The sequence below is a fragment of the Melopsittacus undulatus genome, chromosome 2 (genome assembly GCF_012275295.1).
Source record: "Melopsittacus undulatus isolate bMelUnd1 chromosome 2, bMelUnd1.mat.Z, whole genome shotgun sequence".
Taxonomy (NCBI): Eukaryota; Metazoa; Chordata; class Aves; order Psittaciformes; family Psittaculidae; genus Melopsittacus; species Melopsittacus undulatus.
The window spans coordinates 60,091,912-60,117,630 of record NC_047528.1 but is presented as its reverse complement, the minus strand read 5'-3'; the positions used below and the strand labels follow the sequence as shown (position 1 = coordinate 60,117,630).

Sequence of the window (25,719 nt, the reverse complement as noted above, 5' to 3'; positions counted from 1 at the left end):
TCATCTCGGATCCCACCAAGTTCCTAAATGCAACATCTGTATTGTATTTCAAGAAACTATTGACATTTCTGCGTAACAGGAATAAAATTAAAGCCTCTGACAGAGCAATCAATCAGATTTCTCTCCAGGAGCACAGGGAAGGACAGGCTCAGCTGGGATTCTGGAGAAAATCTAGATGGCAGCTATACACAATTGTCTGTCTCAACACCTGGCAATAAGCAGAGCTTAATATTATTCTCCCAGAAAAAACAAACCAACCAACAACTCCCCAACCCAACAAGGCTTTCTTAAATGGAAGAGTTGACAAAGGAAAGCACATCTCTAAGATAGCCCAAAAGATATCTTTAGCCATCCTCCTTTTTCCACTGGATCAAATATGTTGGGTAGTTTCATTATTCAGACTGTGGTCCTCTTCCAGGCTCAGAGATGAAAGCCAAGATTTGCCATTTCTGGCTAGAAGAGACCCAATGCAAATGCTTGAGCACCTGACTTCAAACTATTAACACTCCATTAATATAGACTGCTTTAAAGAAAAATTGAAAAATGCTCTGTTCTGAACATGGTGGGAAAAATCTTATCTTGACAACAGCGTCTTGTGAAGGGCTGGCTTTGGAGTCTGGGATCCAGCTCCAGCAAGCCCTAGGCAGGAAGCAACAAACCAAGCTAAGACATTGTGTACAACAAAGTTGAGAACATTATGAAGACAACAAAGTCACGTATTCATGAAAAGTAAATATTGGAAATAGGTTTGTTTGCCAATACACCCTTGGCTCTACTGACCTCCCTTTGCTGCCACACACACCTGTGTAAGTAATTACAAGACAGTTTGCAAAACCCCCCCTCTCTTTTAGGGCATAGAATGAATAATGCTTTGGTAGCAAGAAGGTATTAACCTCTTTGGCTGCTGATTTAACTTTGAATTACAGCTGTCTGTCTTTCCCTCAGCCATATTTATTACATTCTATCCAAATACTGATTTCCCCCTCCATGTCTTTAACTTGAGAGCAAAGCATTTTGGCTTCCGCTCTGTCTCAGCAGAAACATGCCCTGATGGATATGGCCTGTACTGCTCATCAGGCTTTATCCCCTGGTTTGCTCCAGTTGCACTGCAATCATCAGGTTAGCCCAGAACCTGCATCTGTATATCATGCTCCAACAGGCTTACCACCACCACCCACATTTGTCTCTCTCATTCATCCCTTCAACCATTTTCATTCCTTGCTGCCTTATCCCAAGAACAGCTCAAAAAGAAAAGTCTTGGAGCTTTTTTTTTTTATTTTCTTTTTTTCCACCTCAATACTGCCAGAAGAAATGACCAAATGGGTTCTCACCCCACCCCTTCCCAAATATCACAGTCCCCTTATCCCTCACCCTACTTCCTGCTCAGTCTTTCAGTATCTTCCCTCTGATCGACCTTCTTTTGTCTGTGGTCTTACCTGTTGAGTCAGACAGCTTGCCTGCACTGCCTGCTTGTCAACAGGCGGCACTCACATCTCATCACAGTCTTCCTGCTCTCAGCCCTGGTAGTGGACCTGACTTTAGAGCAATCAGTTCTGCAACCACAGAGAAACCCCTGCTCAGCTCCAGGATAAAGCTGGTCTTTTTTGACAACAAATTTGAGTAGCTACTTAGCATTCGTGACCTGTGATTTAGGCCGATTTTTCTGACGGTATTTCCTTGACACAAAGGCCATCATTCTTTTAAGTGTCAAGTTCAAGTCCTTGATGAAAGGATGGAAGCACTTAAAGGGCTGTTTCAGTGTTTGAAAAGCACAGTGGATATGTCCCCTTTCTTGGGAACAACTCAGCTATTTTGGCCGAACTTTAAACCAAGAACTCAGATGAGACCTCACAAATGGAAAGAAAATTTGGCAGAGTTGTAAACAACTGGAAGCCAACAGTGAGAAACAGCAGACAACCTTAGCAGAACAACCTGCCTATTAAGGCTCCTTGACACTTCCCTTACAACCTCTGTTTTCTTTAATGCATTAGCTTGTATCCGGTGTACTTTCTGAAACATAATTTATATAAGCTTGTAATTCAAACTTAGTATTTCCTTCCTTTGTTTCCCTCCTATCACACACAGAAATCCCCCATCATGGGACAAGCTCTGTTCTTCTGTTTACTTACCAGCACAAAGAACAGAACATTTTTAGAAAGACAGAGAAACCATTCCTACTCTGCAGGAAATGTATCTGGCAAACTCACAAAGGCCAGGTCAGAAAGGTAGAAAGCAGTGGAAGGGGACCAAAGGCCACAGATGACAGGAGAAAATGCAGCAGACCACAGAGGACAGGAGAAAATGCAGCAGAGGATAGACTTTCATAGAATCATAGAATCATAGAATAGTTAGGATTGGAAAGGACCTCAAGATCATCTAGTTCCAACCCCCCTGCCATGGGCAGGGACACCTCACACTAAACCATATCACCCAAGGCTTCATCCAACCTGGTCTTGTACACTGCCAGGGATGGAGCATTCACTACCTCCCTGGGCAACCCATTCCAGTACCTCACCACCCTAACAGTAAAGAATTTCTTCCTTATATCAAGTCTAAACCTCTGCTGTTTAAGTTTCAACCCGTTACCCCTTGTCCATGCCACGCAGTCCTCTCCTTCTGCCTTGGGGAGCCAGTGTAACACCATTTGGAGAAAATAAAGAGCGTGAGGTTGAAGTACCTGCCAAACAAGCACCAAGTTCTCCATGTAGACTGTAGAGCAGGAACTGAATTTTCTACTTAATGACTCCTCAGCTTTAGATTATAAGGACATCTCCCTATTCGTCTTATTTGCAAGATTTATGAGCTCATGAATCTGGGGGAAAGGGTGGGAAAGCTTAAAATACATAGGCTTGCAGAAAGAAACTTCCCTCTGGGGTGTGTGGAAGCAATTATATATTAATCATCTGAAAGATCCTTGCATTTCTCCAAGGTATGGGTGGCGACTACTGCTACACAAGTAAGTTCCCATTGCTTCTACACTGCTGTATGGAAACTGCTTATGTACCACAAACAAAGCAATTCTTCAGGTTCATCACAGAGAATTGATAGTGTAACTCTTTTGCACATTTGAAATTCCGTGCAACATTTTAGGTTAAATAATCCCATTTTAATAAAGTGAATTTCAGTCTTAAAGCCTTATTATTACACAGTTGGCTGGCATTCCACTCAAGACTGTCCCCTACCTTGACTACCTCTGCTTATACATACAAACTGACTAGGAAGTCTTGTTCTCAACAGCTGCTGAACAGCTATCTTGATAGTAGAACTTCAGTAACATTTAGTGAAGAGTTACTGCACTGAGCAGAGCACCAAGGCAATGTCTGCAGTAATCTGCACTATAAGCAGCTGAAGCTGTCTTTAGATCCCTGGTACTACCCATTTGTAAAGTTTACTCACCTTCTGTAGCTCATCACTGACAATAAATGTGCATCAGTGACATACACACTGCTTAAAGAGATGTGGGGTCTCAGGATGCACACAAATCCTACTTTTTATATTTTTCTGCATGCAACACATAGGCCTATGTAGGAAGGACCACGGAACAGGCCTATCCATCCGTTTCCAGCAATACTACTGTACCACAAAAGGGCAAACATGCAAGACACAATGATGTACCATCTTAGGGATGGTACTGCCCATCCTGTCTATATAGCAGATTTATGCCTGGGCATGTCATAAAGCCTGTGTGGACCAGCTCTTAAAAATGAATAAATCCCCCCTTGAATGTAGAACTGTATACAGTGCAAAAAAAGGACAAGCTGGAGCTCAAACAGGTTCAGCATATACAAAAGACTGTCCACTAGCCTGAGCACAGGGGTAAACAACACTTTGAACATGAAGCATTCCCATCATGTCCCCAGTGATAAAAATGCTTCCAGCAGCTACCACTCTTTGAAGTCAGAAGTCATAGAATAGTTAGGGTTGGAAAGGACCTTAAGATCATCTAGTTCCAACCCCCCTGCCATGGCAGGGACACCTCACACTAAACCATATCACCCAAGGCTTCATCCAACCTGGCCTTAAACACTGCCAGGGATGGAGCATTCACAGCCTCCCTGCGCAACCCATTCCAGTACCTTACCACCCTAACAATAAAGAATTTCTTCCTTATATCCAATCTAAACCTCTGCTGTTTAAGTTTCAACCTGTTATTCCTTGTCCTATCACTACAGTCCCTAATGAACAGTCCCTCCCCAGCATCCCTGTAGGCCACCTTCAGATATACTGGAAGGCTGCTATAAGGTCTCCACGCAGCCTTCTCTTCTCCAGGCTGAACAGCCCCAACTCTCTCCTTCATACAGGAGGTGCTCCAGCCCCCTGATCATCCTCGTGGCCCTCCTCTGGACTTGTTCTAACAGTTTCATGTCCTTTTTATGTTGAGGACACCAGAACTGCACACAATACTCCAAGTGAGTTCTCACGAGAGCAGAGTAGAGGGGCAGGATCACCTCCTTCGACCTGCTGGTCACGCTCCTTTTGATGCAGCCCAGAATACAGTTGGGTTTCTGGGCCGTAAGTGCACACTGACGCCAGCTCGTGTTCATTTTCTCATTGACCAACACCCCCAAATCCTTCTCTGCAGGACTACCATGAATTTCCTTTTTGCCCAACCTGTAGCTGTGCCTGGGATTGCTCCCACCAAGGTGTAGGACCTTGTACTTGGCATGGTTAAACTTCATGAGGTTGGCATCAGCCCACCTCACAAGCATGTCAAGGTCCCTCTGGATGGAATTCCTTCCCTCCAGCATATCAACCGAACCCCACAGGTTGGTGTCATCATCATCCTATATTCAGTCATCAGCATACAAGCTAAGGTAACCATGAACAGCATTCTGTTTCTTTTCTTAGGAACAGGTGATTGGAAACCAGACACTAACTAGCAAGGTCTTTAGAATTGTATTTTGTTATTTTTATGACAGAACAATTGAGATTTGCATTAATATTGAGGTATTAGCGGCAAAGAAACAATCTGTCAGGAAAATAAATAGAATGAAAGCATATTTCCAAAAGATGGCTGTATAAACAGATGCATGACACTGTCATGATATTTGATTGGTTAGACAGAAAAGATCAGTTTGGTGCCAAGTTCTGACACAGATGTACATGTATGACTGAGGTCAAAGAATATTGCACACATCTGAGAATAGAATTATTCCTAAGAATGGTAACATTTATGAACATCCAGGTGAAGCTCTTTGGCCACCTGGCAGACCTCCTTAGCTCTAAAGCAAATTGGCATGACATTTTGGCTATGATTCAAGCTGTAGGCCTGACATCTCAGTTCAGATTTCCTCAAGAATCACTTTTAGTTGAGATGTATAACTGCTCTATCAGATACCAGCTGTTGTTCTTTTTTCTTGTAAATGTTGCTGGAATAAAATAACTAATGAGCACACTATTTCTGGCACATGGCACTGCATAAGGGACAAAAATGTGAATGCAATGATTAACTGCTTCATAATTTTAGGATTAGTATTATAATTTTGTGTTAATTTTTTGTAGCCTGTAACTCCTTAGCTGAAAACACTGAAGAAATCAGCTAGCTAATGCAGGAAGCACATGTCCATTGCTTCTGTTCTCCTTGGAAAACCACCTATAGAGCATAGAACCAAAGAACAGGCTCATCTCAAGCTTCCTGAGGTGCTCAATTTAAAGCCAGTGCTTGGTGGCATGGAAGTCACTGCACTGCACATATCTCTCTGTATCCACATCACTGAAATCAGGAAAAAAACTTGCTATCTACTCCTTACTGTGTTTAACTACTGAGTGTCTGCAGTGTGCTTCAGCAAAAGGCTACTGATGTAGAAGAATGTGTTATATTTGATTACTGGGCTCTCTCGTAGTCAGCTCAATGAACTTCAACTGTGGAAAGAAAGACCCTACCAAAGTCAAACCTAGGCTGACAATTGTTCATGAAGAAATGTAGGAAAGAGAAGGAACTCCAGCAAAGAAAATTTAAAATGAGGCAGTCAGAAGTGCTGCTATGCAAGTGCAGCCTCTAGTGGTCTGTCCAAAATCACTGAGTGCCAAGTAAAACTTATTATATATAAAGCTCCTGGCAGTGACAGCTGCATTTCGTTGAGCACTGCTGATGCTGTGACACTCCACAGCAGGAACATAACCTATACGCGAGGAGACACCATTTCTCATTGATTCTTATGCTTAAAGGCTGATTTTGAAAATAAAAACTGCCTTCTCCCTCCCTCAAAAAAATCCAACTAAATCCTATGAATAAAACAATATGCAACCCTTTTCATTCTACACTGGAATTCTGTGAATAGACACATTTTTAAATGGACATTCAAAACAGTGTTTGGACCTTCTCTTTACTTTGCTTTTGGTAGTTACTGCCTTCCCTTCAGAGAAACAGATTAAGCTGCACAGGAAATGAAGAAAATCTGAGGCTTTGTGTTGGAGCTGAAGCTGTTCAAGTTTCATCATTAGACAAGTTTCAGATAAGAAATCTGATGCATTTCCCTCCCTCCACTATGCACATTTTTTAATTCCTTCTCCACATTCCAGTTAACTAGATCTTATCCAGTGCAGCACTGATGAAAACCTTATCTCTTCCCTTCCCCATTATGCTTACTTTTGATCTCAGCTGTTATTAGTTCATACTCCATGTTTGTCTGAAAACACTCATACTGTACTTCATTTTGCTAAGGATTGGGGAATCATCAGATACACAAAATTGTATTTTAGGATCTCACAGCAATGCAGGCAAAGAAAAGTTTAGATGAATGCTGGGTTGCAAAGTGGCATAAATAGGAACCATGACAGGCAAGTGGTTACAATCTGCTCATGAGGCAGAACTGATCAGCAAAATCTTATAGCATGGAAGAGTGGCACCATGAAAATGCCTTTTGGAACTTTGTAAGCACAGGCAAGATCATTACACATGATGTTGTGTCAGTGACAGGAAATCTTAAAGGCCAGATAAACAGGAGACAAAATAATGAAAGAAACTTCAAAGAGCTTTGTGTAAGGGACTGATAATAATTCCAAACTTCGGAAGTCTCATCTAGACTTCACGACGACTGTAGCCCAGAAAGCCACTTGTGGTTAACATGCAGCTCTACCCCTGATCTGAAAACCCTTCTGTCACCACAGGACTATGACCGCAGTAGCTCGCTGTATCTGCCTGCAAAGCAAGAATCAACAAGGAAGATGGGCCACTACCAGAGATGTACTGTTGATGAGGTGAGTGACAACCCACTGACAACCAGGAGAGCTGCTCTCAAGCCTTAGTCCTAGGGGCAACTGAAGGTTTTTATCCTGCACAGCAGTAGGTCCCTTGAAATTGAGAGATATGAATCCAAACATTTTTATTTAAGGCACTGCTTGTGTCCCTCGGCCAAATAAGCAGAATAAGCAGCACTAGAACAAGCTTTACTTATTTTAAAGTGTTTGTGCCAATGTATATAGTGTACACAGTTCCATTTCTCTTTTCCCTCCCCACTCGGTTTCAAAGAGATGGGCATCAGTACCGTCTTTGATTGGTCCCTATAGCTCACTTTACCTCATATGCTACTCTAGATCCTCAAAACAGCCCCTCTTCCACTTCCAAGCCAATTCCTCCTTAAAATAAACTCAACTCATTAGAATACATTAATGCTGGCTATATTCCATCATATATGCATACATTCTTTCTGCTCCAAAAAGCTTATGCTGGGTGTGTGTGTGTGTGTGTGTGTAGCTGAAGGAATGTATCCAGTGTTAAAAAAAAAAAAGGAAAAAAAGAATTTAAACGTCCAGGCATCATCATCTGCCAGTGCCTGGACATCTGCTTGTACCACATGCGCTCGTTCTCTTTCCATAGTACCCATCAGCCTTTTTTTATGGCAATTTAGGAAGCTTTATCCCATCGAGGAACCCCACAGACTAGAATCAAAATTACTTTGATGCATTTGTGCAGGTAAAAGAAATAATGTTTGAAAGACAAAGTTATTGCTTAACAGATCCTCTTTTAGTGTGTAAAATTAATTACAATAAGGATTTTAAATTTTTTTTAAATGGAAAACACAGTGTATTTTCTTCAGATCACACAGATCTGCTTTTGGAAGGACTGTTTGAAGAAAGACAACAACTGAGGACTCATTTAGACTTAACTACAGATGGCTGGAATAGGCCATATTACCCTTGAGGGCCAATTAAGGATAAATAGGTCAACAAAGGCAAAAGGGCTCCACATTGGTTAAGTTTAAGTAAATATAAGCAGCAGGAAGTGTATGAGATCCTCACCTTAGAACTATTAAGTATGACCCCATAAAAGCATTTTTACACCTATTCAGAACTATGATATTGGAATTGTACATATTTCCAGTACACTGCAACAATCATTAATGACACTGCAAAAAGTATTGGCACAACCTTACATGTAACACCGCAGATTTTGTTTTAGAGAGTTTACACTTAAAGAGGGTGTTCAATTCTCTAAACTTAAGACTGGATTAATGAAAACTCCTGTGTGAGGTCCAGCATTTTAGTACTTAACTTTCACAATTTTAGAGTTCTGTCATTGGCAGATTAAATTTACCACTGGACAGTGCGTATCATGCATACTATTCAAATCCTCTAAGCCCTTAAGGTGCGTAAACAGGATTTTAAAGATGGAAAAGGCTTTGTCTGTTCAGGGCTGAGCTTTAACCAAGTTTAAGACTTTCAATAAGTGGACATCAAGTTAAGTGTAAATTCTTCCAAGTCCAGTGAAATTTCAGACTCTTAAGTAACATGATGAGCTTCGACCTGACCTTATTAAACTATGTATCTGACACAAAAGCTTCAGACTACCACTTTAAGATGCAATGCTCTTACTTTAAATTTAAGCCTTTGCATTTCCTTTCTGCTTAGAGAAACATATGGAATTTACAACTGTTTGGCAGCTGTGCTCTGAGAAAGGAAGGGTACACACAGCATGACAGATTTTGCTGGAGGTCCTGGGATGTTCTTACTGACAATTTTGAGGGGCTGCCAAGATAACAGCAGGGTACAGGTTCCACATCTTCAGCTTGGATTGTAATCCAACAAGAAGGACAGCACTGAAATGAAGCACAGCTGACAGAAATAAACTGAAGCTGCAAAGCTGTTGCTCAGCATGCCAGTGAGAACTGTCAGGGCATCTGTTTTTTGACATTTCTTACCCATTATGTGTTGATGTTCATCCCTGGCACTCCATAAAACAGAAGTGGTTAACTCTCAGCTAGTGGTGGGCTGCCTGTTTAGTTTGCAGATAAATGAGGAAACGCATGTGGTTACCCTCCCACACTGTTTCTTCACAAGATCAGCCTGGATGGGCTCACCAGCTCAAAACCAAGCATTACCCCAACACCACTGCCCTTGCTTCAGGAGTGCAGTGGTGGATCTGTGCCAAGGAAACTGGCCAGACCCAAGATCTATGACCCCTGTACTCTCCAGAGCCCCTCATTCTGAGGTTTGCGAGTTCCAATAACCATGCTGTGCTGTCACAGGTTCTTCTGGTCCCTATCTAAATCCACCCAGTCACACTTTGCTGTGCTTATGTTAGTGAAGTCTCCACAGGTCTGAACACACAGGAGGGCTTAACAGGGGGGTGGGGGTGGAGGTGTTGGGTGTTTTTTTGTTTGTTAGTTTGTGGTTTTGGTTGTTTTTTTTTTTCCAGTCCCAGTGTTATCCCAAATGATGAGGACCTGGTGTCCTTAACAAGGAAAGCTCTAACCAAAGATTAGCAAACCTTAACAACTGAGCTTTCAAACTGTCGGATGTTGACACTTTCAGAGGTCACCTCATTCTGTTTCTTTACTTGGATGGGATGGCTCCCTAGTTTCCAACACCAGACTGTACCACAAACAACAGGATTTCTTAGGAGGCTACATGGTGTTCAAGCATTTGGGATCCCAAAGAAGGGGACGCTCTTCCCAGGCAGGAAACTGACTGGGACAGCTTTCAAAACAGGAAATCGCTGAACATGCCAAGTTAAATTGAGATATGCTGAAGATCGTGCAAGGGGACAGAAAGGCACTGCAAAGAAAGACCATACAAGGCTCTGTCAGAATACAAGGTGAAAAAGCCTACAGTGTAGGATTCAAACTGTCCATCAAAACCTGTTCTGAATATTCTAATCTACACTCTTTCTCTTGAAAGGAATGTTGAATTTAAGACTCAGTATTAAACTTCTAAAATATTAATTCTCCTATCTCTTTTGGCCTCAAGAATTTCAGCATTGCTTTCTTTGTTCAAAGATGAAGCTATATGAGCAACAAGGAACATTAAAACTATAGCTTTGTGTTCTCTCACACAGCATTCTGTTTTCTGAATGCAGTAGAAACTGCTAATTAGCCAAAAGCAAAACCGTATGTTGAAAGATCCTGGTTTGTTGTTTTTTGGTTTTGGGTTTTTTTTTTGGGGGGGGGGAGGGGGTTCTTTGTTATCTTTTTAACCACTGCAAATACCTATTAATTTCTTCTTGGCCTGAGTTCTCATGCTACACCACACATTTGGTAAATACATATTCCAAGAATGTGTACACACTTAAGCTAATAAAATACGTTCACAGTGACCGTTGTGATGGATAGAATTAAGTATGAGTGACACTTGCCTTCAGGGTACATTGCAAATCTTAAAAGTCTATTTACTAGGATAAGTACAAAGAGGAAATATGCTTTCAAAACAGAGGAAAAAAAGAAGAGAAAACAGAGTACCTTAAGATGACTTTTTAAGGGTACAGGTGGCAGCTGTTTCAGGAGCCTATTGAAAACCTGACTGGAATATTCTTTCTCCAACCTTGGTGTACATGGGCTATAAAAGGTATATCCAATAGGTGTTTCTCCCACTTTGCAGTAAAATGATGGACACTGTGTATGGAGGTCATTAGTTTTTTACTCAGTTAAGAGGCTAGATAATCTTGCTCTACATGACCTCCTTTTCCATGACCCAGCTCAGCAGCAACCCCCAAAGTTCTCAAGCCATGAAGTAATAGGAGACATTTTTCTCTGCAGAGAGAGAATCAAACCAGCTATGTGGACATTATAAAATGGTCGCAAAGGATCTCAAATAAATGCAAGTTTGCTCACTGTCCTCTACTGAAACCAGTTGAATTTAAAGAGCTCACCTCTTGCAGACATTTTTACAGACACTTATTACAGTTTATTCAGCAACTGCATCAATAAGAACTATTAATTCCCAGGGATCAATACTTATATGTAAAGTATTTGTACCTATTCAGCATTTTAGCTCAAATACTTTCCCTAAAAAGTATTGCTTTAAGTACATTACATACTGCCACGGATTCTCCTTCTTTCATCTAGGGTACTATAAGTATGAAACCAAAACTCAATTGACCTAAAACAAAACATTTCAAAGAGAATACTCACCTTTTTTAAAAAAAACAACCTTATCTTGGGATTCAATAGTAATTATAAGAAAAATACTATCTGCTAAAGGGAAAAACACGATTCAGAAGTATTACATCTACACGTTTACAACACGTCATTACCAAAACAGCTGTTATAAAAGGATTAGCTGTCATCTTCCACTATTTATAGTACTCATCCTTAATTCATCATTTCTTCCTGATAAAGCAGCAATCTTTAAGTACACAAGGTACACAACTGTTGTCATACACTATGTCAACAATTTGTACTGAATATTATGAGATTATTACAAACCATACATTAGACATTGCAAACCTGAATTGACCTTGCAACTTTAACAACACCCACCTGAAGAAGATGGTTCAGCTCTCTGCTTAATGATATACAGTTGCACCAGGGTTAACTGAGTATCTTAAATTGAGATGAGGTATTCCCTTTCCACTATCTCTTTCTTAACATCCTCATGTATCAGGCATTTACACATCTGAGCACATGCTGGTAACCCTACTGTTTGCACTATTCTACTCCATAGTTATCTAAGTTGGTAACATGCAGCTTACAGTAGTTCTATTTCTAAACACAAGGTGCTCCATGAGACACTTAACTCTTCATGATTTAAGTTCACTATAAAAAAGACAAAAGTTTACACTGAAAGAGCTTGCAAAAGCCTGTGGTTAGATAGTATAGAACAAGAATACAAAAAGAGGTGACAAGGTCATGTTTACCTATAAATCAGAGGGAATAATAAAGGTAGGTTAAGAGGTTTCAGTTTTACCTCTTTCAACAAAGTCTTAAGCTAGTCTTATTACCAACCCTACTTCTTCCACTTGGGAACAAAACTTGAAAACCTGATGCCACTGCTAAGATTTATTATACCAGTAAATATTTTATTGGGTCAACTCCACTGCAGAGCACAGAAAGGTCCTTTCTTATGAGGCTTTTAGTAGCTCCTCACTGTCATTCCCATTAAATATCATTTCCCTTAACATACATCTGCAGGCAGTCAGACAATGAGCTTTGAGTTATTGATGCCAACCCCTTACTGTGACCACTAATCTTGTACAGGACCAAGTAGCATAAGTAGCTTTCTGAGGAACTGTTTTGGTTTCAGACATCTCTGTGTTCTGAGGGGCTAGAAAAGTCCATTTCCCCTTACTTGGTCAAAACAGCCCAAAACCAGAGTTATGTATTTTATAACCTATGTAACACTAATCTGGAGAGCAGTCCACGCATAAAAGCTGTGGGCTGTATTTCTGTCCTTCCTGTAAATCTGTACTCCTTACTACTCTTTAATAAACTTACAAAATAAAAAAAATAGTAACTGCATCCACTTCCCTCAAAAGCAGTTTATAAAGTATCTAAAACAGTATTTGAAATTTTTGCCCTTGAAAACTAAGATAACAGCAAAAATCCTACCTTTTAACACCTTTGACAGAACTAGAAATAATCACAATTTAAGGAACACTGCAAACATGTCCCCTCTTTGGGGTATACACTGTGAATAACTTAGCATTAGCAGCACACACTTTCTAAAGGGATGTATGCTAACATCTAGCTAGTGGCACTTCTGTAAATTTTTATTCCTGTAAACCTGCACATGGGCTCATAAACATATAAATCTTATACAGTAAGCTCATAACACCGCTAGTGCAAATGTCAGGGGTGTCTTCAGCCCTTTCAGATCATAGCAATTCTCAGGCATAAAAGGGTCTCAGGTTTATTAGCGTGTTCACAGTAGTATTATTTTTACAAGGTTGAAATTGAAGTGTTATCACCCTAATACCTGAAGTATTGTTATTTTTACATTAGTTAATACCTCACTCTTCACATCTAGCCAGCTGGGCTATCTCCTTCATTTGCACAGAGCAACAATCTTTTCCTAAAGAATTGCAAATTAAAGAAACAAGAAAATCCCACAAGAACCACCAGACTTTAGAATGGCCACTTCTACTTTGTTGTCAGGTAGTGGAAAATAACAGAAAAGCCTCCAGAAAATCTCCTCCAAGACTTCCAATTAGTAAAAACATGCTCCTGCCAAGCTGATGCTCTGGGATGCACTCAGTACTCCCCCCTCCCTGCACCAGATGCTGTTTGTTCTGATCAAAATTTCTCACATATACCACACTCTGTGCAGAAGTTCAATGGACCACCATGAAGAGCACCACCAAGGACTTTCAAAAGGAGGAGCAGATGTGAACTTAGTACATAATTATTTGTAGTAACAGTACCTAAGAAAGATATCACAGCAATGGAGGCTTAGCACCATGCAGTTTAACCAACACTAGGATAAACAAAGAAAATGCAACAATTGGCTGCTAGCTCCACAGCTCCATTCTCTGAAATGAACCAGGAACTAACAAGTACAAGCGGGAGGGCATCTCACAGTACTGTGCTGCATATAAGCAGTGGTCCCTCACAGGGAGCAGGTCCTTCAAAATAATTAAGAGGAAGGCCCTTTACAAGACCATTACTTTTTTTCTTTACGCATGTACAGTAAACAACAGCGTATACATGCATGAAGGACATCTACCATGAGTAGCTCCAAATGCGAATTCAGCATAATCCATGCTGTCATGAGTATTACACAACCTCCATCTCTAAGGCTTTTTAATCCGGGAAAGCCTTATAGCCCAATTTGGGAAAGTCATAAGGAGATCTTGATTCGTACAATGATTTAGATTTGAAGGGATATCAGGAGGTTTCTAGCCCAACCTCTTGCTCAAAGCATGGTCATCTCTAAATTCAGGCCAGGTTGTTTGTACAGCCAGATCTTGAAATCCTCCAACAGCAAAGACTCCATAGCTTCTCTTGGCAGCCTGTCTCTGTGCTTTATTATTCTCTCAGCAAAAAAGTTTTCCTCTTACATCCAGATCAGGACCCTTTTGCTCCTATTCCAACCATCAGCCAGTCTTTCTCTACTGCCCACCTCTGTGAGAAGCCTATTTCCTGTCTCCTTCACCACTCTCTGTATAGCTCATCTCATCCCAAAGAACAGTTTGGAGCCAAGATTTCTCAAGAGATCCTTGACTTGATCCTCATTCATTGCCAATATTCTCCTCTGTGAACCCTCACTCTAAACACATAGGCCTGGGAGACACTATCAAAGAAGAACAAATTTAAGTGTCTTCACCTCATCTGTGTTGGCAGCTACTAATTTACCCAGCCCCTTCAGCACAGGTCTGCATTTTCCTTGTCTGTTCTTGTACTGCTAAAGCAATAGAAGGGTTTTTTTGGGTAGTCCTTGACATCCCTTGTTTCTTATCCTTTAGCTCCAGGTGTGCTTTGACTTTCTTGAAACCATGCCTATGTGTCTGGAAAATGTTTTTGTATTTCTTTTTCTCCTTTTGTAGCCTGTCCCTGCTTTCATTTCCTGTATGCTGTCTTCGTACTGCAGCTCAGTTGCAAGTTCCTCATTCAGCCAGGTCAGTCTCCTGTTACGTCTATTCATTTAAAAGGGTGTATGATTCTTGTGCTTAGAGGATGCTGCCCTTGAAAACTTGGCAGCCTTCCTCAGCAGATTCACTCTTCAGATTTGCTTTTCATTGAATCCCGCTTACCATTTCCCCGAATAAGCCTAAACTCTGTTTTCTTGAGGTTGAGGGTCTGTACTTTGTTCTGCTACTTTCCTTCCTCACCTCCATCAGGACCTCGAATTCCACTACTCCATTCTTTAACAGATCTTCAAGAAAATCACAATTTTTATTGAGCAGCCCATTGATAACACTACCATGCCCTCTAAGAAGGCCAGAACTAATTGCTAGGCCTGCTTAGCACCCTCTAGTTCTGGTTGCGCTGCAAGGACTGTATATTCAGCTGGGCCAGGGAAACAGAGCACAAGTGATTAGGACAAATCTTGGTATGTAACTATGGAGTATTCCCTCACACTGAGTAACATCTTGAGTAGCATCCAGGATTAGCATGCTCTGCCAGAATTATACATGTTTTCAATTAAAACACAGAACACTGCACTCTAAGATACAGCAAAGATAAGAAACAAGAAGATAATGTCCATCACAGAATCTTTATCCATACATTCTTCCAGGAAGTAATTTTCTGGTTAAATATAAATAGCACTATTTGATTCATCTAACAACTATGTTAAGCAGCTGTGACTAATCAACACTGTCATTGCACCACAGCTGAATTTTCCTTTTCTTTAATTAAATACCAGCCTGATCTTTACACCATCATCTAAGTGACTAAATGTGAAAAATCACTTAGTAGACAAATGGGTATTTTCTCCTAGACAGGTACTCACCTTGGGATGCTTGTCAGGTAGGTCAGGACATTCTGGAACTCCTTTTCAGGGATCTCACTGAAAGCTGGATAGTCTGGAAAGGTTATAACAGGACATCCATCTCCCCCTCTTCCCCCTACAAAAGAAACAAACAGCAGGCATGTTTATAAATGAGTACCTCTACCTAGCATGTATGTTCCCAGTAAATTACTGTGTTTCTTCAGGGTTTTTGTGTTGTTTTTTTTTTTTTTTTTTTTTTTGCAGGGCTCATCAGCATGGACACTGCTTATTCTGAAAAGCCCACTTTCTTCTTCAAAGCTTTAGGATGTTTTATAGAAGAGAGCTTGTCACACCACATTAGTTTTCTATACAAATGTCTGCTCATGTGAACACAGTTTTGACACCAGATGGCAGTGCATCTTTCTTTTGATAAATGTCAACTGCAAGTAAATATAACCGATTTGGAGAGAGAAATGAGCTAATTTTGGAAAAAAAAAAAAAGTTAATTCAGAATGAAGTTGGTGAATCTCCATTTTGAAATGAATTCAGCCTTCTCACCAGTATGAACTCGTTCATGCAACAACCCCCCATTCCCTTTCCACCAGGGTGGTGTGCTTCCAGGATGATCTAAAGAAAGGGCCAGAACATTAAAAGAAATGGGGGAAAGTGTTTCAAATGAGATTTCCTGTTAAACTTCTGAAATCACCTACAAAAGGTAAACCAGAGCCAAACACCTACACTGCAGTATGGCTGCTGATGAGCTCATGAACATTACCTGTATCTTTTCTGGCTTTTGCACCACTGGGGTAGTATTCACAGATGCAATGCTTTTTAATGCAGTTCACACACATTTTTATATGCAAAATGTAATATTTTCTTTTAACAGCAATGTTAATGCATCGTGTCTCAAGACAGCACATTTTCATAAAGGCAGGCTGGACAAAGAGTTTGTTGAGCCCTAGCAACTGCAAGAAGTTGACAGTTGGAGGGTAGAAGGGACACATTGCTAGAAAGTTATCTTTGCTTCACAATTGTAAGAAAGGAGAAAAACAGCCAAGAAAACTACTGTGGTAAAGTAACCGAGATTTTTTTTTTCCAGGCCCAAAATCTTACAATTTAGTAGAAATCAGCTGTAAACTGTATTAACACCAATCATGAGAGCAATAGTGATTTGTGAAAATTACAGTGCACTACCCACTCCCAATGTCTTTGCTTCTAACCAGAAAAAAAAGAGAAATATTTGAGCTCAGGTTCATTTGATAAAAGAAATTACTGTTCCACTCCAAACCCACAAGTAATTAGAAGAGCTCAAATACTATCCTTATGTTAATTTGTGGTAAATCTGACTTTAACAGCTTACAGGCAATATGGTGCTACTAGCTCTTGAAATCAAACTATGTCAGAGAACAATGTGTTCTGCGTGCATTTAAACAACAAGAAAATGCAACTATTATGCAAAAAAAGTTTGCAAAAACAACCTTTACAATACATCTGAATATGGCAATGTTAAACCAGGAGAATTAATTTTAGCTAAATAATGTTCACAACACTAATGTAAGTGAAGACCAATTTTGAGTCTATTACTTTTTTGCTCTACCCAGGCTCTCAGGACCAAAGCATTTTCCTCGCTCATTAAAAACAAGCAGTTTCAAGCATGATAATGATTATTTCTGTTACTCATGAGGTGCTCTGCTCTCTCTAGAATATCTATTTTTAGGTATAATTACACATTATTTTCTGTATCCCCACTGGTTACTTGCTTTGTTCTACTTAATTTCTATAAATAGGACATATGAAACAAAAGAACAACAACAATAGGCTTGCAGGACACATCCTAAAAGCAGAAGCCCAGGCTATGACCTTCAGGGAATTTCCAGACCACCACTGATTGTCAAGAGCAAATAGCACCATCCCGCCTTGACACTGCCTATTAATTTTAAGTTTCTAGTATAGTGATCATGGTTATCTTGGGTGGAGATTACTCTGTCCTGCCACATGCTGCTAGAAGATAGCTGTTCACTGATTATCTTTTTCTCCAGTATTTTCCTGCTGGGACACTTAAGCACACATGTACCTTAAAATTCTGCTCAACTGCTTTTTTTCTATCAGGACCATCTGCAGAAAAGAGTTTAGGGCACAGTGACCTGAAGTGATATACATAATTAATTCTGTAGAATTTCAGCTTTAACATCACTGACCCTATAGAAGTTGCTTTCTATATTGCCCCTTTAAATACATGGCCACCAATGGAAGATAGTCCACTCTAGCAAAGCAGTTGAGTGTTTGACACAGCAGATTGCAAAAAAGGCATGAGAAATAAAACAAATTAAAATTCTACATACAAATGTTGCTTGTATTAAATAATAGTAAAAGCAGTAGGTGGGTTCACTTTTTAAAGAGTCCTATATTTTATAATGAACCTGGTACAGAAAGGAACAGTTTTTTCCCTTTACCCTGAATCGCTTTTTGTTTCTCCACCTCTGCAAAAGCAGCATTGTACAGTTTATTGCTAAACTCACTGTGTAAAATGTGAGTTTTCTTCCCTTCTCCCAGAATTAAATCAAGCCAAGGAATTTAGAGGGAAGAGATAAACATGAAAGTTTACAAATCTATGTTGGGTTTTGTTGTTTTTAGTTAGAGGGAAAGCATCTGAGTGACAAAATGAACCATTTTACTTCTTGCATCCTTCTTGCAACACAGTTTTAAGGCAAAAATTTAAAGTATTTTATTAAAATCGATTCACATTATAACCTTCCAACATCTCAGAATTATATACACCCAATTGCAAAAACGAATGAAATGTAAACCTAGATGAACTTCGAGTGCTAAAACTCATGAAAATAATTCAGTTTGTACAGAGTAATTTTTAAAACAATTGACTGGAATTTTAATCACCTTTCAAAAAAGTAGCAATTTAACTGTAACATTTTAATAAATTTAGGTCTTTTGGTAGAGTGACTACTTCTAATTACCTCACAGTCATAACCATTCTCCTTTACCTCTAGCTCACAGTACTGAAACTTCAGCCACATCTGTGAAACAGCCTAAATTTATTTATGGGGCAAGTTCTGCACACACCGGCACACACAAGCCCACTCTCCTATTTCTAGTGGTAACCAGGGATGCTCTCACCTATGCAGTTGGAATTGAATAGCTTTATGCATTCCTAAGAGAACCAAGTATGTCCTTGAGAGCAGTGAGAATATTTTCTTAGTCTAATCTTTGTTGCCAGGGATTTTTAAAAGATAAATCTCTGAAAGGACATTAAATCCCCTTATATTTTTGTTAAAAAATATAAGTACTGTTGTAACTATGCAAATGTCAGGTTGGATGGAGCATTAAGCAACCTGATCTAGCAAATTATGCCCTTACCCACAGAGCAGGGGTTGGACTAGAAGACCTTTAAAGGTTCCTTCCAAACCGTTCTGTAACTTTATGAAAATGTGGGAAAACATTCAATATTATTTCTTCTTGATGTATTAAACAAATGCCACTTGAGTGCCAGCTTTAGGTTTTGTTTATTGTAAAGAGCAGAAGAGAACATATCAGCCCTTAAGCACGTGCAATCAGTCCACACACATTTTACCTGAAATAGTTCCCAAGAATTACTTGAGACTTGTCTCATAACATGCAGCTGTAAGGAACATTCTCCAATTGAGAGGATTATTACTTTTCAGTCTAAAAATGGAAACACCATAGAAGTAAAGAGCACATATCAGCAATTAAAAAAAATAAAACTACCACACCACTTCAAATGAAGTGGATCTGCTTCCATCCAACTTCCATGAGCCTTCATTAAAAGCAAAATTTTTCATTAACTCATTTATAACTGACTTTTACAACCTATTTAACTGAAATTTCTTTAACAGATGTGGTATAAAAGAAAATACAAATTACTGCTCTGAAATGGTAATTTTTCAGTGGCTAAACATTTAAAATTCTACTAAACCTCGTTAGGTGGAGCTCCTCTAAACAGATCTACATGCCTTAGTCTAAAGCTGTTTTTTACAACAGCAACAACACTGGGTTTTGGAGAAACACGCATTTTAAAAACATGTTGAACTACATTGTTAGGCAGCAAAATCACTTAACTGTGCTTAGGAAACAGCACTTCATGTTCCTGACTTTTGCATACAATTATTTAAACACATCACCAACTGTTAAAGTTATGTGGACCCAAAGCATTGTGATCTTGTGTATGAAAGCAGTGGAAAAATTATACTTGGAAAACTAGCCGTGCTATTGTGAGATGGGACTGGTAAAATTTACCTTATGTCTAGGTAATTTAGCTTTTATTCTTTATAATCTGCAACATCTGACTGTTGCTATCACAGCTGTAATCTCTTTTGAGTTTGTTTTGTATGGTGTTTTTTTATTAAGCAGGTAAGGTGATAGTAGTAGTGCCAAACCAAGGAAATTATAACACTGTTTTACACAAATCTAATCAAAAGGTATATGATTGACTTGGTATCTAAAACCAGTCTCAGATAAGAAATAATTTAAGATGGCACTAGCAGGGAAAATGACAAAAACTATGAATTGCACAGGAACTAAACTACACACGTGTGTGCACACACACATAGACAAAATTCCTCAGAGTGTAATTCCTCACAGTGCTATGAAAGACACACTATTGTTTTGGGTTTTTTTGGTAAGGCCAGCAAAATACAGGAACATCAAAGACATTGGTCAGACTTCCAGGAAAGAAGAGCAGAAGATTATTTTGCAATGTTTCCCTAATTATTCCCCTCCTCACGCATAAGGAAAGGAATTCTTAAAAATACTCTGCCCAAGGAAGCAAGGTAGCTGGATGATGATGGAGCAAAGAGACAGGTCTTCCAGCCTGAACCTATAATGCAAATTAAATAGTATTCAGACTATTCAAAAAAAAAAGAAAGAAAAGTGATCCATATGTTGATCAATATGCACACACAAAAGCAGGAGCGTCATCATCCTTAAACAGTCAGAACTACATCTTTGGTTCAAAAGACCTAGCTTAAGTAAAGTAACCTTGTTTGCAGTCATGTCAAAAGCAAAGTTCTTGCATGAATGAGAGAAAGGCTTACTTCAAATTTTGCTTTACTGTTATGGTGGTTCAGCTGTTATGTCCCTATGTTTCTGATGAAGAATTTCTCCTTTCTCCTTGCATAATACACTGGAGGACTTAGGAGTATCTGCAATTACTTGTAGACTTCAATGAGGTAGTGGATAAAAGCTTTGCTGCATACCCTTTTAAATAAAAATAGAACTGGAGAAATTTATTAAAATATTCTTTCCTTGAAATGATAATTTTTACTGTGTACCTTTTACAAGCTGAATTTTGCCTAGGCTGATAAGCAGTAAGTGTACTGGCTTAGAAACCAAACTGAAGTAACTAAACTTGTACCTGAATGTATTTGAGCTGGAGATCTCTTAGCCAAGGATTCTTCTTTTTTTTTATTTTCTCTTTTTTACTTTTTTTTTTTTTAAGAAATACATCTCTACAGACAGTGGGTTTAGTACAGTGAAAATAAAACAGCAATTAAGTTTACACCTGTGCAAGACAGAAACTGCTACATAATACCTCTTCCATTGTCAATATGCAACAGACTTTGACCATGTTAAATCAGCAGCATATAGTTGATATTTTTAACTAATTGATGCAATGTATGTGGTACAGGACTCAGAAGTTCTCTAACACAATTTTACAGACAGACTTGGCACCTGTGGAGACTTCAAAGGGAACAGTTTAACTAGTGAGGATTTTCAGGTCATTTCACCACAGGTAAGCAAGAACATAGCCAAGTAAATAAAGTTACAAAGAGCAAGGAGAAGCATATTATTTAGAATGACAATTTAAAAGGCCAGAGATAGGAGCATTTGGAAAGCTAGTACCAATGCTAACTTTTTCCAACAGCAGGAAAACCAACTATGAATTGACGGGAAAAATGCAAGTACCATGAACTCATATTTGTATTTCTTTTAATGGAAATATTTTGTTTGAAGTTGTTCAGTGCAAAAAGGCATTCGAAGAAAAGCGAGTTGAAATAACTGGTTCAGCACTTATAGTGTCCAAGATTCTCACTTGCACATCACATAGCTTCTACAATTCAATGCATATAAACATACACACCTGTCTGTACACTCTTCTTCATCTACATTTATTTTAACATACCTGCGTACAGCAATGGCAGATCATTGCAAAGTTGGGTATGAAAGTCACACAGTACCTTTCCAGTCAAGGATAGAAAACAGAAAATACTAATAAAAATAAATATAAAATGTGAATGAAATACTGTAAGAAACTGAAGCATTAATTCAAGTTTTTGTTTAAATTTTTTTTCATTCCAAACCTAAATTTGGAAGTTTCTGCAGCATTGTCATTATGATGTAGCAGAATGAGGGACACAAATTAGTTTGTATCTGCTGAGGAAAAGAGATCAAGGGAAAAAAAATGACCCAAATTTACACCAAAACACAGGAAGTAGCCCAGAAGGGCTACAGTCTTCAGGCACAGGAGTAGACTAGGTTTTATTCACTATTAAAGCAAGTGTCCCACAAGACCCAGATACATACTATTAGAGACACTAAAGTGATTCTCAAGTATATGTCACATTCCTATTACAAAGCCAAAACCTAAACCTTGAAAAGGATCTAACACATTATTCAAATCACCATATCTACAAAGATACTATCTACTAAATGTATCTGTAATCTATGGACTTTCATTTTAATAGTTTTTATACTAGGTCCTAAAATTCTATTTCCAAGGCAACTTAGTAATAAGGAGAAAAATCCCCTTCACATGAACTGTCTGACATTACAGCAAAGCCACCTGGGAGCACAACTGCAAGAACAAATTGTGCATAAATCAAGTATCAAAATATTATATCTGCTCCTATGTTCACAGAACCTGTACCACTATTTGGTACAGTACAGAAAATTAACTGTTAGTGTCCCACAAGAGAATATTACCATAAAAGAGTTGAAGTCCAAAGTGAAATGAAAATGCCCAACAGTCAGATTACCCAAGAATAATAAAATACAACAGAGAATATAGTTACAGTCCACAGTAATGCAGCTGGCCTAGTATTTCCAGCAAAAAATCCCAGACTTCTAGTAGACAGCAGAGTGAATAAATAGAAGAAAATAGAATGAAGAATGGCTGCTCTTACTAAGCTCCACTGCACAGTGCACGTAAGGTATGCTGAAGATGCTTGTAGTTGTGTGAACCCAACAGTCTTAAAATGTGAGTAATTTCCAGTTGGACCCAATGAGTTTTTTTTCAACTTACTAGTTTCTCCCCTTACTTCTGAGGGACAAAGTGTAAACCCTACTTACAGGTTCCCAAAAAGGCGGAGTCTTGCATAACACTATTATGAGCTATTTTCTGCCCCTGAATAAAAAGGAAGAGCCTGGAAAGTCAACTGACAGAAAATAATTGTAGCTTAAGTACCATCATTTCAAATGGAGCATGAACAGCCAACTTCATAAACAAAATAATGTTATTTCCAAGTGCTATCACCACCCCTTAGAAAACAGTCACTACCACGGACTCACACTTAGTTTAGCTTGTGTGGCAGGGGTAAATCATAATAAATGGTTAATTATAAGTACAGGATTCAATGAGCTATTACCATGCAAAGTAGCATATTTCTTCATTCTCCCACCTCTCTTGATCTTATGCATGGAGGGGTTAAAAGGAAAGGGAATAGCTTTAGAGCCCAGATTCAGCCCAGAGATGTAATAATGATTCACTTGTCCCACAGCATGGGGCACATGCTCCTTATATTGAAGGAGGCAGGGCAGGGCAGCTCTGCAAAGCCACTGATGCTCTCCCTATGTATGGAAGGAAGGGCAGGGCAATAACTCCAGCAAGTTCACAGCTGCACACCTAGGAGAGCTTTACAGGCAGGAAGGGTGAAAACAAACTCAGAAGCTTATCGGATACCTGACACAGCCTGATCATTGAGCAAACAAACTATATCTCCTTTTACTCATTATGAGCCAGTGATGGTCCCAGCATTGAGACAGACCAAGCTCTCTCTGCAACCAACATTTGCATGGCACAAACACAGGTCCCCATCACCTACCTGGCATAGGTTATCCACGGGCAAAGATGCTCTGTGCTGGGTGAATATGGTTGTGCTGCTTTCAGAGATGGGTTTACACCTAAGCAGGTTTCTTTGTAGATGGCAGACAGTAATACCACATCAAACCCCCTGTCTCAGATCTTGATGCTACATGTGCCTGACCTAGCACTGAGACTGCAAGGGAACATGGTACTGCGCTGCTCACTTCAGCATTTAGGTTGAGACCAAGGTGTCAGCTTGGGTTTCATATTAAACCTGAGAGTAGAGGCAGTGGCAGCTGAGGCCGTGGGCAGAGGACTGCAAGACCATAGCAACCACCAACACACCCACGCTGCATTCTCCAGTTAACTGGAAAATAAGCTATAATCTAAAATTTCTATTAGATTCTTTTTAATAAAAAAAAAATAAATCTTGTTAATCCTTAAGTACCAAGTCTAGATAGGCTGCATTTTGAGTTGCTCATAAATATGAATTTCTCCTGTATCAGACATCAAAAACCGTGAAAGCACAACAGGCTGAAGTACTCATCTAAGTAATGTGTATAGGAGGGAAAACCATAGTCTTACCTGACAGATAAGCAAATTGTTTCTTTAACTGGTCCTGAATATCTGCAGCATAGAGGGGAATGATATCCTGATGCATGATTTCATCTGTGGAGGAAAAAAAAATAAATTAAGTCTACATTGCAAAACTCATTTTGTGTAAAATGTCACAGCAGACATAAAAAAAAAGCAAAAAAAAATCCCCACAAACACACAGAAAACTGTCAAAGTTTTTAAATTTTTCAAGTGTGTACCAAGGGCAAGCTTTTGTTTGAACAGCATACTGATACAAGAGTGAAGTAATGTGGATTTGCTGACACTTGGAAGCAGCGAGGGATGTCACTGAACCATTGCAGAGCTAATATTTCTCAGGAATGATATTAAACTATGGGGATTTTTACACATCAAATTCAATTTTTATTAAAATCTTCTCAACTCGTACATAAAGAAAAACTTATGATCCATCTGGGCTGTCTAATGTTCAAATACCCCAAAGCAATAGCATTCGAGAAGGTAGAACAGCCTTGAAAGTATATCCTCACATTGAACACATACATTCATACTTACACAGTGAAATGCACTGCTTAATCTTTTATCTCAGCCCTCCCACTTTAGCCTAATGACAAACATACTGCTTTCCTGAGTTTTCATTTTTTGCCATAGTGTTTGAGCAGAAGTGTTTCCCACAGTGTACTTCCAGAGGTCAAGCAGAAACCTAAGTTTCACTAAGCATGATACAGGCTGTCTGACACAGAGTTGCCCCATTCATTAAGCTATGATCTCATTGCTCTACAAGGAAAAAAAAAGTTTTACTCCTTTGGAATTCCTAAAAAATAATTACAATTTTAGCCTGACTGAAAAGTAGTGAAGGGATAATCTGTAATTTTCATTATTCAGTTTTGAACATTTCTTTTCATCTGACATCTTTGTATAAAGAAGTTTGGGTTTTTTTAATGTATTCATTAGAACGCCATCAAGATAGACTGATACTCAGAACCATCAATATGCACAGAAAAACTAAGTAGAAACCTAAAAGTGATGTAAGGATAAGTGTTATCTGCCTTGAAGTACAAGTTGATAAAACAGGAGTAGAGCTCTGGCCCTCAAGGACATGACTTGCTATTACAGAATTCTTCGAAATGCTAGATCTTGAGCAGAGCACCACTCACTTCTTATAAACGATTCTCATATATATAAAATTGTGAGAACTGCAGCTATTTAAGAACGGCAAAAAAACCCATTTTCAGTTACTTGTTCCAGATAAGCAACAACTAATACCAGGAAACAGAACTTCTCTGTTCTCTTTCAGCCAGTCAGGCAGAGAAAAACCCATGACCATTTTCAAGGTCACACACTGATCAGAGCTATTTTTCTCCATCCGGTGAACTGCTGCTTGATCAGAAGACCTCTGCATACCACACTGTCAAATCCATAAGTGACTTTTAAGTCATGTTTCACCCAGACCTCCAGTTATGGCATCATATTAATGTTTGTAAAAGAAAACTGAACACAGATCTTTC

At 39.2% G+C, this 25,719-nt stretch overlaps 1 protein-coding gene across 1 annotated transcript in view; it reads right to left on the bottom strand.

Annotated features, from left to right (window-relative positions):
* The window catches only part of MCF2L (MCF.2 cell line derived transforming sequence like), a 93,411-nt gene that overhangs the window by 40,540 nt on the left and 27,152 nt on the right, over positions 1–25,719 (bottom strand). The window contains exons 2-3 of the mRNA XM_031046159.2: positions 24,224–24,307; positions 15,607–15,721 (exon numbers count right to left, since the gene is read on the bottom strand). Coding sequence (XP_030902019.2) covers positions 15,607–15,721; positions 24,224–24,299 — 191 coding nt within the window. The 5' untranslated portion in view covers positions 24,300–24,307. The remainder of the gene's footprint in view (positions 1–15,606; positions 15,722–24,223; positions 24,308–25,719) is intronic.